Source organism: Lagenorhynchus albirostris, chromosome 15 (assembly GCF_949774975.1).
Source record: "Lagenorhynchus albirostris chromosome 15, mLagAlb1.1, whole genome shotgun sequence".
In the NCBI taxonomy this organism is placed as follows: Eukaryota; Metazoa; Chordata; class Mammalia; order Artiodactyla; family Delphinidae; genus Lagenorhynchus; species Lagenorhynchus albirostris.
Window position 1 is genome coordinate 82,220,227 of NC_083109.1, and position 12,156 is coordinate 82,232,382.

Genomic DNA, 12,156 nt, shown 5'->3' on the forward strand with positions numbered 1-12,156 from the left:
ACGAATGCCCACCCTAGACAGTAAGGTGTCCTATCTCTTAAACTTATGCTGAAGGCTTGAGCTGTTCACCCCAAAAGTGTATCAAATGAGGGAAAACAGAGGCTGATGACTGAGCCCAGTTCTGAAGAACACGGCTCAGTAAGGACGAACGTGGCAGACCACAGGGTCCATGTCCAGCACTACAAACGCAGAAGCACCATAGCACAGGACCTGGCTGGACTTGGGCGAGATGGCTGGACAAACAGCAGCCTCAGTTATTCTGTATCCAAGTACATCAGCACTCTCTGCTTTCAGAGGCATTCAACCACTCAGAACGTGGCTAGAATGTCAGAGAAGGAAAAAAAAAAAATCCCCTCAACAAGCCAGAAACAAAAAACCCATGTACTTTAAGGAAGAAGACTCTTGGCCTTGGTCAGAAACTACAGATGTGATACAGTTCTGTTCTTTTTTTTTTTTTTGGCCGTGCTGCACGTCTTGCAGGATCTTAGTTCCCCAACCAGGGATTGAATCCGCGCCCCCGGCAGTGAAAGTTCAGAGTCCTAACCACTGGACCACCAGGGAATTCCCTGTTTACTCCGTTCTAAAAAAAATCTGGAGAACAATGTTTACTGAATGAATTCCCAGCTCACAGATCTAACAGGTTAGACTGGAGTGAAAAAAAAAAAAAACACACAAAAAGAAAGTTGTTTCAGGCAGGCATGCAAAGGCAGCAAGAAATGACAGCCAACAGAGGGTAGAGAGAGACCAGTTTTAAAAGGAGACAAACATAAAAACACTAGGAGATTAGAACACATGCACAGATCTCATACATGAAAGAACCAAAGGTCATAAGATGAGGTAAGATGTGTGTATTTGATGTGCTCTGACTGGGAAGTGATATAATTTCATTTACTTTAACCATGATTATGAATGTTTGTATGCATGTAAATTGATAGGTACGTATGTGTATTACACATGGAAGCTTAAAGGGAAAGAGCCTTTCAATTTGGAAAATTACACTCTACTACTAGGGCATCACTTAAAAGTTTTAGGACCAATCATAATACTATCAATTCCCACTTAGGTATTTGGGCCATTGTTCATTTCTTAGGCGTCTGTAGACACGAAGAAACCAGCATGTGAGGTTAAAAAGCTGCATAAAAAACACATGCATGTTTGTAGTAACGTACCATGAAATTAAGTTAATAAATTACTTACAAATGTTTATTTACAGAATGCAAAATAAAGTTAATACTTGAAATCCTCTTTCATCTGTTTACACCTCTCGTTTAAACACTGTCAGATCTTTTCTGTGTGTAATTATTTCCTTGATAACTGTAAAAACTCAAAGGACTTCTAATGCTCTTACAAGTTTTTCACTGCATCACTGTCTATAAAGGCCAATGACTGGGAAAAAGCTAGATGTTCACCAAGTGGGGAATGATTCAGTACACTCTGGCATGTTCCCATCATGAAATATCATGTAGCCATAGACAGAATGAAGAAACGCTTTATGTACTGATATGAAATGATGGGATGGTAAATGGAAAAAGTAAGATGTATGTATATATTATACTTCCCTTTGTGGGAACTACGAGGCGTATGTCCCACTACAAATGGGAAACATCTCTAGAAGGACACACAGGAAACTTGAACACTGGTGGTCCCCCAGAAGAGGAACTGGGTGGCTGGAGGATGGGGGTAGGAGGGAGGCTTTTCACAGACACCCTTTTACACCTTCTGAGTTTTAAATCATGTAAATGAATTACTCATTTAAAAAAAGTAATTTAATTTTTCAGGTTTATCATAGAATTTGTATGCATTTGGCTTACCATCATCTGATCACAAAATTTATCATTGAAGGAGTTTGGGAAGAGCCTGGTCACCGAGGTCAGACGATTCACGACGTTCAGTGTCAAGCTCCGATAATCTCCCAGCATCATCAACAAAGGTCTCATATGAGTATGGATTTGATCTACTTCTATGGTAGCACCTTCTAAAAACTGTTTTAAAAAAAGGTTACAAAGCAAAACAGATATCAGAGTATACTTCATAACAGAATGGAACTCATATTCAACTCTAGCAGCAAGTTTTTGTTTTGCTTGGGAAAATGGAGTATTAAACCGTATATATTCCAGAAGTTTATGATGAAATGAGGAAGACTAGTCATTACTGTTTACCTTTTAAAGGGCTCAGGATGACTATGAAACAGATAGAGACACTATTACAATCTGGTATGTTATTAACCACAGGCCGACTCCCAGGATACAGACAAGGTCAACAGGAAGAACTCAATGCAGAACTCACACCCGCCCAGCCCTCGCTCACCTTTCTCATACAGGCTTCCCCGGCCTCCTGGAGCTCACTGTTGGTTGAATTAAGGGCTTTGAAGAGGGCAGCAATGATCTTCTCTCTGGACTGAGGAAGGTAATTGCAGGCAGCAAGCGCATCTTTAGGGAGAGAAATCAATATAATTTTCATCGTTAGCCTGAAAAACGTACAATTTCCTAGTCTAAAGGCTCTTACCAACCAACAAATACATGAGTCACTAAACTTCTTTCCTAGTATCTGGCCTCTTGAAAGACAAAAGAATGCACGGCCTTCTACTCACAGGCTCACTATTATCTAAGAGTGAACACTATTACCTAAGAAGGCAACAGCCTGCCAGAAAGTCCATGATCAATCTTACTGCCCAGATAAGATGAAGAAGGGCTGAAGGAGAGAAACAATGGGAAAACAAGGGCTGAAGGGGGTCCCCAATGCACCCATGCCCCCAAGACATCCTCACAGGTGAGAGCACGGCTGAGCTGTGGGTGGACGCATGCTGAATTAGCCGAGGGTAGAGCCTCAGACTCTGGTGATGAAGGAAATAGACACACACAGCCCAGCGTCTCTCCACTATCCAAGTCTAATCAGGTGGTCTCCTCCCAACTTGGGGGGTTAAAGGCTTTGAAAATGCAAATATCCTTAGGCAACACGACATGCCTCCAGCCTCTATGTTAAAGGTTAGTTAAGGGGTAACACTGTAGCAAGAGCAATGCCCATCCCGGCTGACAGGAACGCCTGAGAGGCACCCACCACGAAATGTGAGAAGCTCCCAACGCCACACCCACCCCAACTCTGGCTAGCTTGTCTTGAGCCCCATCCTCAAGCCCAAGTATTATGGTCTGCCTCTCAGCTCCTCTACCTCTAATTCAAGGAGGATTCGGGTAATATTTTATTAAGTGTATAAAAGTCAACAAGAGACAAAGTCAACTAAGCAACTTGTATTGGGTATTTATCAAAAAAGGGGGAAATGACTGTTTCTAAGCATGAGGGTGAGTACTGATCTAGTATACGTTCCTAAACTATGTACAATCCCTGTGCTAAACAATGATAACACATTCTTAATGAAAGCCTAGAGACAGCAGGAGTCTCAAATGCTTCTGAATCATTAAAAAGTTTAAAAAGGTCTAAATACTCCAATTCAGATGAAAATGGCAAGATAGGAATGGTATGACAACTCTCTTAAACCAGAATATTAGAGAGATACATACTTTAGAGATATATATAGTTCCCATAAGACAGCTATAAAGAGCTTACTATAGAGTAAAATCCAGTTTATTAGAGTAAAAACAATTATTTAAATCCTATATAATCCATTGACATCTCACTATGTAGTTTGATAAATATACAAACAGAATTTTTTTTTCCACCTTAAAAAGACCACAAAAAGTCAGAAAAATTAGACAACAAAAAAATGCCACTGTCTTCCTTCACTTTTTTTTTTTTTTTTGCAGTACGCGGGCCTCTCACTGTTGTGGCCTCTCCCGTTGCGGAGCACAGGCTCCGGACGCGCAGGCTCAGTGGCCATGGCTCACGGGTCCAGCCGCTCCGCGGCATGTGGGATCCTCCCGGACCGGGGCACGAACCCGCGTCCCCTGCATCGGCAGGGGGACTCTCAACCACTGCCCCACCAGGGAAGCCCTCCCTTCACTTCTGTATCCCATAACTTGTCTCATATTTACATGAACTTACTTAAGGCTGCAATTCGTAAAGGTACGAGCGACGGAAGGCTTTTATAACAGGGCAGTTTTGTTAAAGCTGAATCTTCAGCCTCGCACAAATTCAAGAGCTGCAAAAGATAGAACTTAATTTAGCCTGCTCTCACTGTGAAGACACAATAACCTTGCAAGTAACAGAACACAGCGATCTGCCACACACAACATGATTAACAAACTAAACCCAAATCCCAAACCATTTAAGTATAGAAATGTGCTTGAGCTTCCTTATTCTAAAGCAAAACTCAGTCAACCTCTGTGACACTTTCTGACCCACTCTGATACCATAATGTTTTTTCTTTACATAGAGGATCACTTTATCTAAATGCAAATTCCAAGATGGCGGGTACAACTCCTCCTCGTTCAGAGCTGCTTCCCAATGCCTTGGGCCAGTGCCCAAGAAACATACATGTTATAATTCCAGAGTTTGAGCAGCAATCCTTTTTTTTTTTTCTTTCTTTTCAAGTACAGAGTGGCATAAGCAGGAAGTGTTTCACTGGAAATACCATAACGCAGATACTCCAGTGGCTAGCCTTCCAGACACTTTAACAGACCAGTACACATTTATATATCTAATATCTAAAATACTATATATGGTGTTCTATTACTACTTTCCCCTTCTGTTGACATCCTGGAAAATCGTACCCTTTTTTTCCCTTAAAGATTCCTACCTAGTAAAATATTTAAAACAGTAGAGGAGGATGTATAGAGAAAAGCATTTCAACCACCCAACCTATTCCACTCCCCAGAGGAAACCTTCAGTAACACTCTCCTCATATACAACATATTTGTATACACACACATATATAGATCCCTCTATCTATATCTAGAGAGAGAGAGAGAGCATCAGAAACTAAATTAGAAAGCCAGACTTCCAAACGTGGCCACGCCAAAATCACCTGGGAACTTTTTAGGCAGTAGATTCCCAGGTCTGACCCCAAATCTACTGAACCTAAATCTTCGGGAAGAGGACTCAAGAGTTTCTATTTTCCGAAAGATCCTCACATGTTTTGATGCAGCTGGTATCCTGATAAACACTTTCAAAACCAGTTTAGATTCCCGAAATTTAAACACTCACTACCAGTTTCTGGTCTCCAGCTCCATGAGGAATTTTCCCCATAGGTTACAACACATCTGCCTCTGAAGCCCCCAAAGGAAGCTCCCCTCCCATTCTCCAGGGGCTCTCCTGGACCCTCCATCAAATCTTATGAGTGATGTTATACAAGGGACATAACAAGGTATAAATGATTTCAGCTAGAACACATGATCAATGACCTTATGTCCAAGCAAAAACATAGGACACTTTAAGAATCAAGAGGTAAATTTTTCATAATCAGAAATTCAGACTTAGCGTGGATAAGGAAGGATTTGCTTCCTTACGACTTTTGCCTCAGTTCTCTGACAATGCCTCCAGAAGTATGATTCATGTCTCATAAAAATTTCAGATTGGGACTAATCAACAGCCCATTACAGAGTCTAAGAATTAATGCTTATAATTAGACTGTACTTATAGTTTAATTTCTATTTATCACTGTCTAATTTCATCCCACACTGTAATATTTACGGTGACAAACACTTATAAAGTGCCACCCACCACCGCCTGTTACCTTGGGTCAAGGGGCAAGTCAAGTCCACTAAACAAGAGCCCAGCAGGACAGCGGAATGATTAGAAACCAGGCTCTAAAACAACCGTGGTGGTTCCACCCTAAGCTCTCCAGCTCACCTGCTCTGTAGTTTTAGGTGTCTAACAAACCCTAAGGCTCAGATTCTGCATCTTCAAAATAAGAATCAGCGGTATCTGTACTTCATGGGGTGCTGCCAGAACTAGGTAAGGGCACTCACGTGAAGTGAGTTCTCAACTGCAAACGGCACATTCAAGTGATTGATAAATTCAGTAACCTGGGCACCTACTGATACGAGAGTGATTAAGGTAGATGCTACAGTCTTATCTCTAGAATACAAGTTCAAGGTCCTGAAGAGCAAGGCTCCCTGTGGAGGGCTAAGAGAGCTTGACAGACTCAGAAACCCCCCACATTCTACCGGACATCTCTAGTCACCATGCCTACCTCCTCGCCAATCCCGGACGTAACATACCTGTGCCAGGGCCTGAGCCAGGCGATGGCCAGTTACTATGGTCACCACCCATGCCTTCTGAGTGCTGCCTGACCAGTCTTCGTGCACAAAGACAGGTTACCAGACACACGTCATCACCATCCACACCACGCCGTACCACCACCCCCCTACCTCTGTGTAGAACACCTTATGCTCCACCACGTTAAGGTCCATTGTGAAGAGCCTGGGCTGCAACGTGGTACAGAACGTGTTCCCCTCCATCAGGCCAATCTGCGCGTTGGCAGGCTGGTGTCGGAGCAAATGCTTCTTAGGTGGGACCATATCCTGGAGAACCTGGGAGAGGCAGGGAGGAAGCATCACTGACCAGCCGCCCCTCAGAAAGCAAACACCTCTCATCACAATGTTCTAAGTCAATTAGCAATTTGAAAACCATAAATGAGATCAAAAGTTATCACAGACGTCCTTTAGTTAGGAAAGGGAGGCTCTGTTTCATATGCTGACACTGGGTCATGGAAAGATGCACGTCAGATACGTTTAATTCCTACGGGTCCAGAGTAACCTCTCTCACAACCACCACCACCAAAACAAGAACAGCACCATCAGGTTGTGCTCTACAGGCCCAGGAAACCAGCACTCTACTCCCTTGACACTCACAATTACTGATACAGACATAAACATAAGCATGTTGCTGTCTGCATGCTCTCAAAAAGAGCATATGTAATAGCACTCTGTACTGGACACAAAATTACAAATTCCATATCATCTACAAGTCAAATTTGAAGGAAAAAAAAAAGTCTTCAAAGGTTTCAAACTAGGTTTCAAACTTCAAACTAGGTTCCAATAACACTAGTTTGGTGACAGACGTCTCACCTCCTTATGGGGTTCCATTATCACGGTCACGCTTTTCCCGGTGACCTGGGCCAGCACCTGCAGGGAGTGCATAGCCTGCTTCCTCACGGTTGAGTTTGGAGACGTGACTTCCCGAACCAGGTCATGGGTCACGTGGTGGAAGGACTTCTCCTGGGCCGCCATGATCTCCTCAGCCCTCTCCTCGTCCTTCAGGGGCGTCGCACACCTCATCAGAAGCTGCTCCAGGGTGGTCTTGGCCATGGCGACTGCCCCATTGGAAACCTGCAGGCCAGGGACTCCTTAGCACGAAAGGGGGCGATGCTGCCCACAGCACCCACGTCTCCTGCACACACTACCCCCAACAAACGCTGTCACTGGGGACGCACGGCCCTCACGCCAGCTAATGTATCAAGTCTGCTTCATTAACGTTTGCAAGGTATTCCGGTAGCTAACTCTCCTGCTCATAGGTAATTTCTGTCTGTCATTCAGAAAAGAAAATGCAGATCTAGACTTGATCCTTGTGTTTACCGAATGGATTTAAGCAGGCAATGCCCACCATCTTCTATTTGTTTGTATCTGCACAGAGGTTCATAAAGAACGCGACTCCTATAGAAACTTCTGGCCAGTTAAGTACTCTGGCCAGGGGCTGTTCATCAAGACAGACAAGTATTTAGATCCTCAAAGAAAGAGAACCTGAGGGCTCTGATCTGTCCTTTCATTCAAGATGCTGTAATGTTTTCTAAGCTTCTAGGAGAGCATATTTGCAGAACCGTCTGAAACCAACTGTGCTCCAGGCAAAGCAGCATCTTGAACCAGGATGGTTAGGTCTGGGGTCACCCATCACCTACCTCTCCAGTCAAGTCCATCATGACAAAGAGAAGAGCTTTGAGGAAGGTTTGCTGGTTCTGCAGAACCCAAGTGAGAGGCAGCCGCTCCATGAGGAACTTAATGGACACCACACCCCCCAGCTTTGCGTACCAGGCCTGCTCGTAGCAGCACGCGCACAAGCGTTCCACGATGTAAGAGAAGAGGGGCAGCTGGCACGCCTGGAGAAAAACGCACACAACCCGTACGGTGCTACTCAGTTCTTACACTGTGAGTGATCTCCAGAACGACCACCCTCAAGCTCAAACACGCCCACACAGACCTCAGTCCTTCCTTACCCTCTCCTTTGAGCCTAGGATGATACTCGCAACATCAAATATCACAGCAAGGGCCACCTCCCCGATCTTGCAAAGTTCCTTTTCTTCATACGCCATACAAATAGCTATCGCATCAATGAGGACCAAGGGGTCCATTCCTTTCGACCCGTTCTCTTCACTGTGAAACATGGCGGTGCTGGGCTGGCTGCCCACCTGGTAGCAGGGGAGCAAGAAGGGACCTGAAAGGAGATGCAGAGGGCACGAGGGAAAGCCGGGTTTAGCTCCACATTCTCGTCCCTCAAATTGCAAAACTACCTCGTGTTTTTCCTTGAGGTTAGGAATTTAATAAAAGCCCAACCCTGGTACTCCAGACCAACTGCTGGTAAACTGCAGTTATTTATAAACTAAGTGATCTGACTTGCACTAAGGCTATTTTTCTGAATGTTTTCCATTACACACTGATATCTTCACCCTTTCTCAATCCCAATTCAAAGATGTATTAGTTTACAATGAGAACCACAATCGGGTATCTTCTTTAAAAAAATCATTAGCGAGGCCAAGAGGTACAATACGGGAATGACCATGGGTTATGCTCTGGACACTCCTGACATACAAGTAACAGTAAACAGCAACAACATCCACCTGCAAAACCTAACCACACAGAGAACAGTCTGCCAGCAACCGTTCATTCATACCTGGCAGGCACCCAGCATGAGGCAAGATGGGAGTTACTAAGAAGTGTACAGGTCTGCTGGAAACACTGAGAAACAACCTAAGTGTTAAACTGTACAGCACTGACTGTCCAGGTAGGAAGAGTTAAAAAAAAGGAGGGGAAGTTCTGTGTTCTGCAGTGTCTGGAGAAAACTACTTGTCGATCGAGGGTGAGGGGCTCCAAGGACCCAAAGTGCTACTCAAGTGTGCGTGCCCACTGACCAGCACTGAGATCAAGGTGAGATTAAGTGTTCAGAAACTTAGCAATTGGCGGTGTGGTGACATTTTTACTGTCTTTTCCAAAATCACCAGTCTGCAGAGACAAACAAAATGGGTCCTTCACCACCCAGAGCCTGAGAACCCGGAGCAGAGGTGAGGAGTGCCCAGGCAGGACGCCGCCAGGGGCCCCAGGAGCAGAGCCTGGAGACCGAGGAGCGGCCAGCGGGTGATGCGGCAGAGCGGAGGTTGAGCCTTGGAAACACCGCCAAGGACGGGGACCAGCAAGGGGTGCGATCACGAACTGTCCCTGTTCTATACACAGAGGGTCCAAAAGTACTCAGCCCCCAGGATGAAAAACAAAGGGCCAAAATGTTAAACTCGGTGTATTTTATAGGTAAAACTTGGTGACAATTTTCAAGTGAATACAGCACCCACCGCTGATATAGCAACTATCTCTGTCAATAGAATGAGTGGAAAACTATGAAACAAAAGCCAAAAACCAATTAGCCAAACTCAGCTTCTCTGAAACACAGCGTCTGACCGAGTTTTTGAAGCTCCCCGAAGGCCTCAACCCACCACTTCTCTGTCCCACTCACCGCACTGCTGGGCAACTGCCACCATTGTGTAGTGGCGAATCAAGCTGGCTACAAAGGGCAGGGCACTGGGCCGGAGGTCTTTAATGACAGCGGACATGAACGCCCCGGTCAGAGCCTGCTCAAACGTCTTCCGAGCTGGAGTGTCTTGAGCTTTGTAGCGATGTGATATGATGACATTGGGTATGGTCTTTTCTGTAAAGCTGCAAGACAACAATTAAATCCATCATCACGACACTCAAGTCCTGAGCCAATGATTCCACTACAACTTACTTATTTTCAACCTGCCCACTTTCCTCTTGTGCAGATAGGCCTGAGTGAATTAATTTCTCTGCTTTAATTTCAGCAACACTTTGGAATCAAACATGATGAATTTCATGATGAATGTTTATAGCCAATGGTTCAAGAAACACCAAATACGTTCTACCTAATATGAGCACAGGTAATGAATCAGAGGTAAATTACAAAAGGACAGCACATTCAATATTTTTGTAATTATTTTCTATTTTAAGAAATTTGATGTTTGATGTTAATCTTTTACAATTAAATAAGCCAAATTGTAAGAAGTATCAATGATCAAAGAGAGATGAAAAAAAGCTATGACTTAAAGGCAACTATATACCTTTTATATGTTGAAAAGTCACACCACTAGGTACAGAATCAAATGGGGCTATGGGTCTAAATGGATAAAGGATTTACTGCCAATTATATGAGATTAACTAAAACCCAAGAAAGCAGAGTCAGGGAAGCACACATTAAACACAAGGATAAGAAATGGTCATCAATATTTAAAAAATTTTTAGTTTCTTCCAACCATGAACTGGTCCAAGTAACAGATTTCTTTCTGTGACCAGAGTCTGCCTCTAATATTTGCCCACTCACTCTCTGGTTCTTCCCCCAAAACTAATAAAATACACAGGCCCTTCATTTCCTCGTGCAACATCTTCAAACAGAGGGAAGAGTGGTGGTCACACTCCCCACCCCACACCTGAACGTCTCCTCAGCTCTTTTCCAGATTGTAATCATGCTCTTTAAAAGGCCACTGGGTCCAACTAACCCAAACAGACATCTGAGTCCCACCATCCCCCCGGCCTGCTCTTCCACACTGTTCCTGACACCCCAGTACATGCTCCTCTGGCTTAAGCCAAGACAACCTGCGGTCCGCCAGAGTAAGTCATAGCCTTTCATCCACTTCCTGTGAAACGTAGGGCGAAATCTAAAGTCTTCTTGGTGTTCCCCTGAGGCCCTAACTCAGCCCCATCCCACCCCACACTCCCTCCCACCCAGCGCACTACTTAGCCTGCGATGCACAGTAGCACTTATCACTAGCTGAAATACTATGCATTTGTTTCTTTCTGCTGTTGTCCGTCTACCCCACTAGAATATAAATTCCTTGAAGGCAAGAATGCAGTCTTACACACAAACCTTGAACAGAGCCTGGTTCTAGAAGGTACTCAATCTGTGAATGCAGAGATGGAGAACAAACAGTCTTTATAAATAAGTGGGTCCTGAATATCCAAAGGGCAAAATATAAACATGGACCCCTACTCCACTCCATTCACAAAAGTTAATTCTAGAGGATAAAGATCAAACTGCAAAGGACAGAACTACAGAGCTTTTAGAAGATAATACAAGAGTATCTTCACAATGAGGATGCAGAAAATGATTTCTTACAAACAATATAATAAAAAACATAAAACAAAAGGAAAAATTTATCACCTTGACCACAGTAATATCATGAACTTCTGCTTATCAAAAACTTAGGCGGAAAGGCTTAGAAACAATGAGCACACCTAGCAGAGAGACCTTGGTCTGTGTCCATTTCTTCAGGAGCCCTCATTCCTTTGAAAGGGAATGGTGACTCCAGGGCTGGGGGAGAGAGGGCACGAGGTGAGCCAGAAACATCCTGCTGAGCTACAAAGGATGCTCAGAAACTGATGGGGACATGACACAGGAATACAGGAGCCAGCCAGGAGGGGCTCTCAGTGACTCAATCTAGACAATCTGGTCACCAAATTAATGGACTGTCACCCTTTAAATAAATTAAGAATCCATGAGTCCATACTACTATAAACAAATATGAAAGGAGACGAAAAAGCTCTTCCTTTGTAAAAAAAAGAGCACATGGAGGTAGAAAATCACCATTTTATATCCATACAAGAGAATATGATTCGGCAATGAAAAGGAGCAAACTACAAATTTTGCACCATGGATGAGTTTCAAAAGCATTATGCTGGGACTTCCCTGGTGGCGCAGTGGTTAAGAATCCACCTGCCAATGCAGGGGACACAGGTTCAATCCCTGGGCCGGGAATATCCCACATGCTGCAGAGAAACTAAGCCCATGTGCCACAACTACTGAGCCTGTGCTCTAGAGCCCACGAGCCTCAACTACTGAGCCTGCGTGCTGCAACTACTGAAGCCTGTGCGCCTAGAGCTGGTGCTCTGCAACAAGAGAAGCCACTTCACTTCAACGAGAAGCCCGCACACCGCAATGAAGAGTAGCCCCTGCTCACCACAACTAGAGAGAAAAGCCCGCACGCAGCAACAA

General features: G+C 44.3%; 1 protein-coding gene across 1 annotated transcript in view; it reads right to left on the reverse strand.

The window, feature by feature from the left end:
* The window catches only part of TRRAP (transformation/transcription domain associated protein), a 109,498-nt gene that overhangs the window by 63,780 nt on the left and 33,562 nt on the right, over positions 1-12,156 (reverse strand). The window contains exons 23-30 of the mRNA XM_060125038.1: positions 9,610-9,809; positions 8,105-8,322; positions 7,790-7,987; positions 6,963-7,223; positions 6,264-6,425; positions 3,997-4,093; positions 2,308-2,429; positions 1,812-1,982 (exon numbers count right to left, since the gene is read on the reverse strand). Coding sequence (XP_059981021.1) covers positions 1,812-1,982; positions 2,308-2,429; positions 3,997-4,093; positions 6,264-6,425; positions 6,963-7,223; positions 7,790-7,987; positions 8,105-8,322; positions 9,610-9,809 — 1,429 coding nt within the window. The remainder of the gene's footprint in view (positions 1-1,811; positions 1,983-2,307; positions 2,430-3,996; positions 4,094-6,263; positions 6,426-6,962; positions 7,224-7,789; positions 7,988-8,104; positions 8,323-9,609; positions 9,810-12,156) is intronic.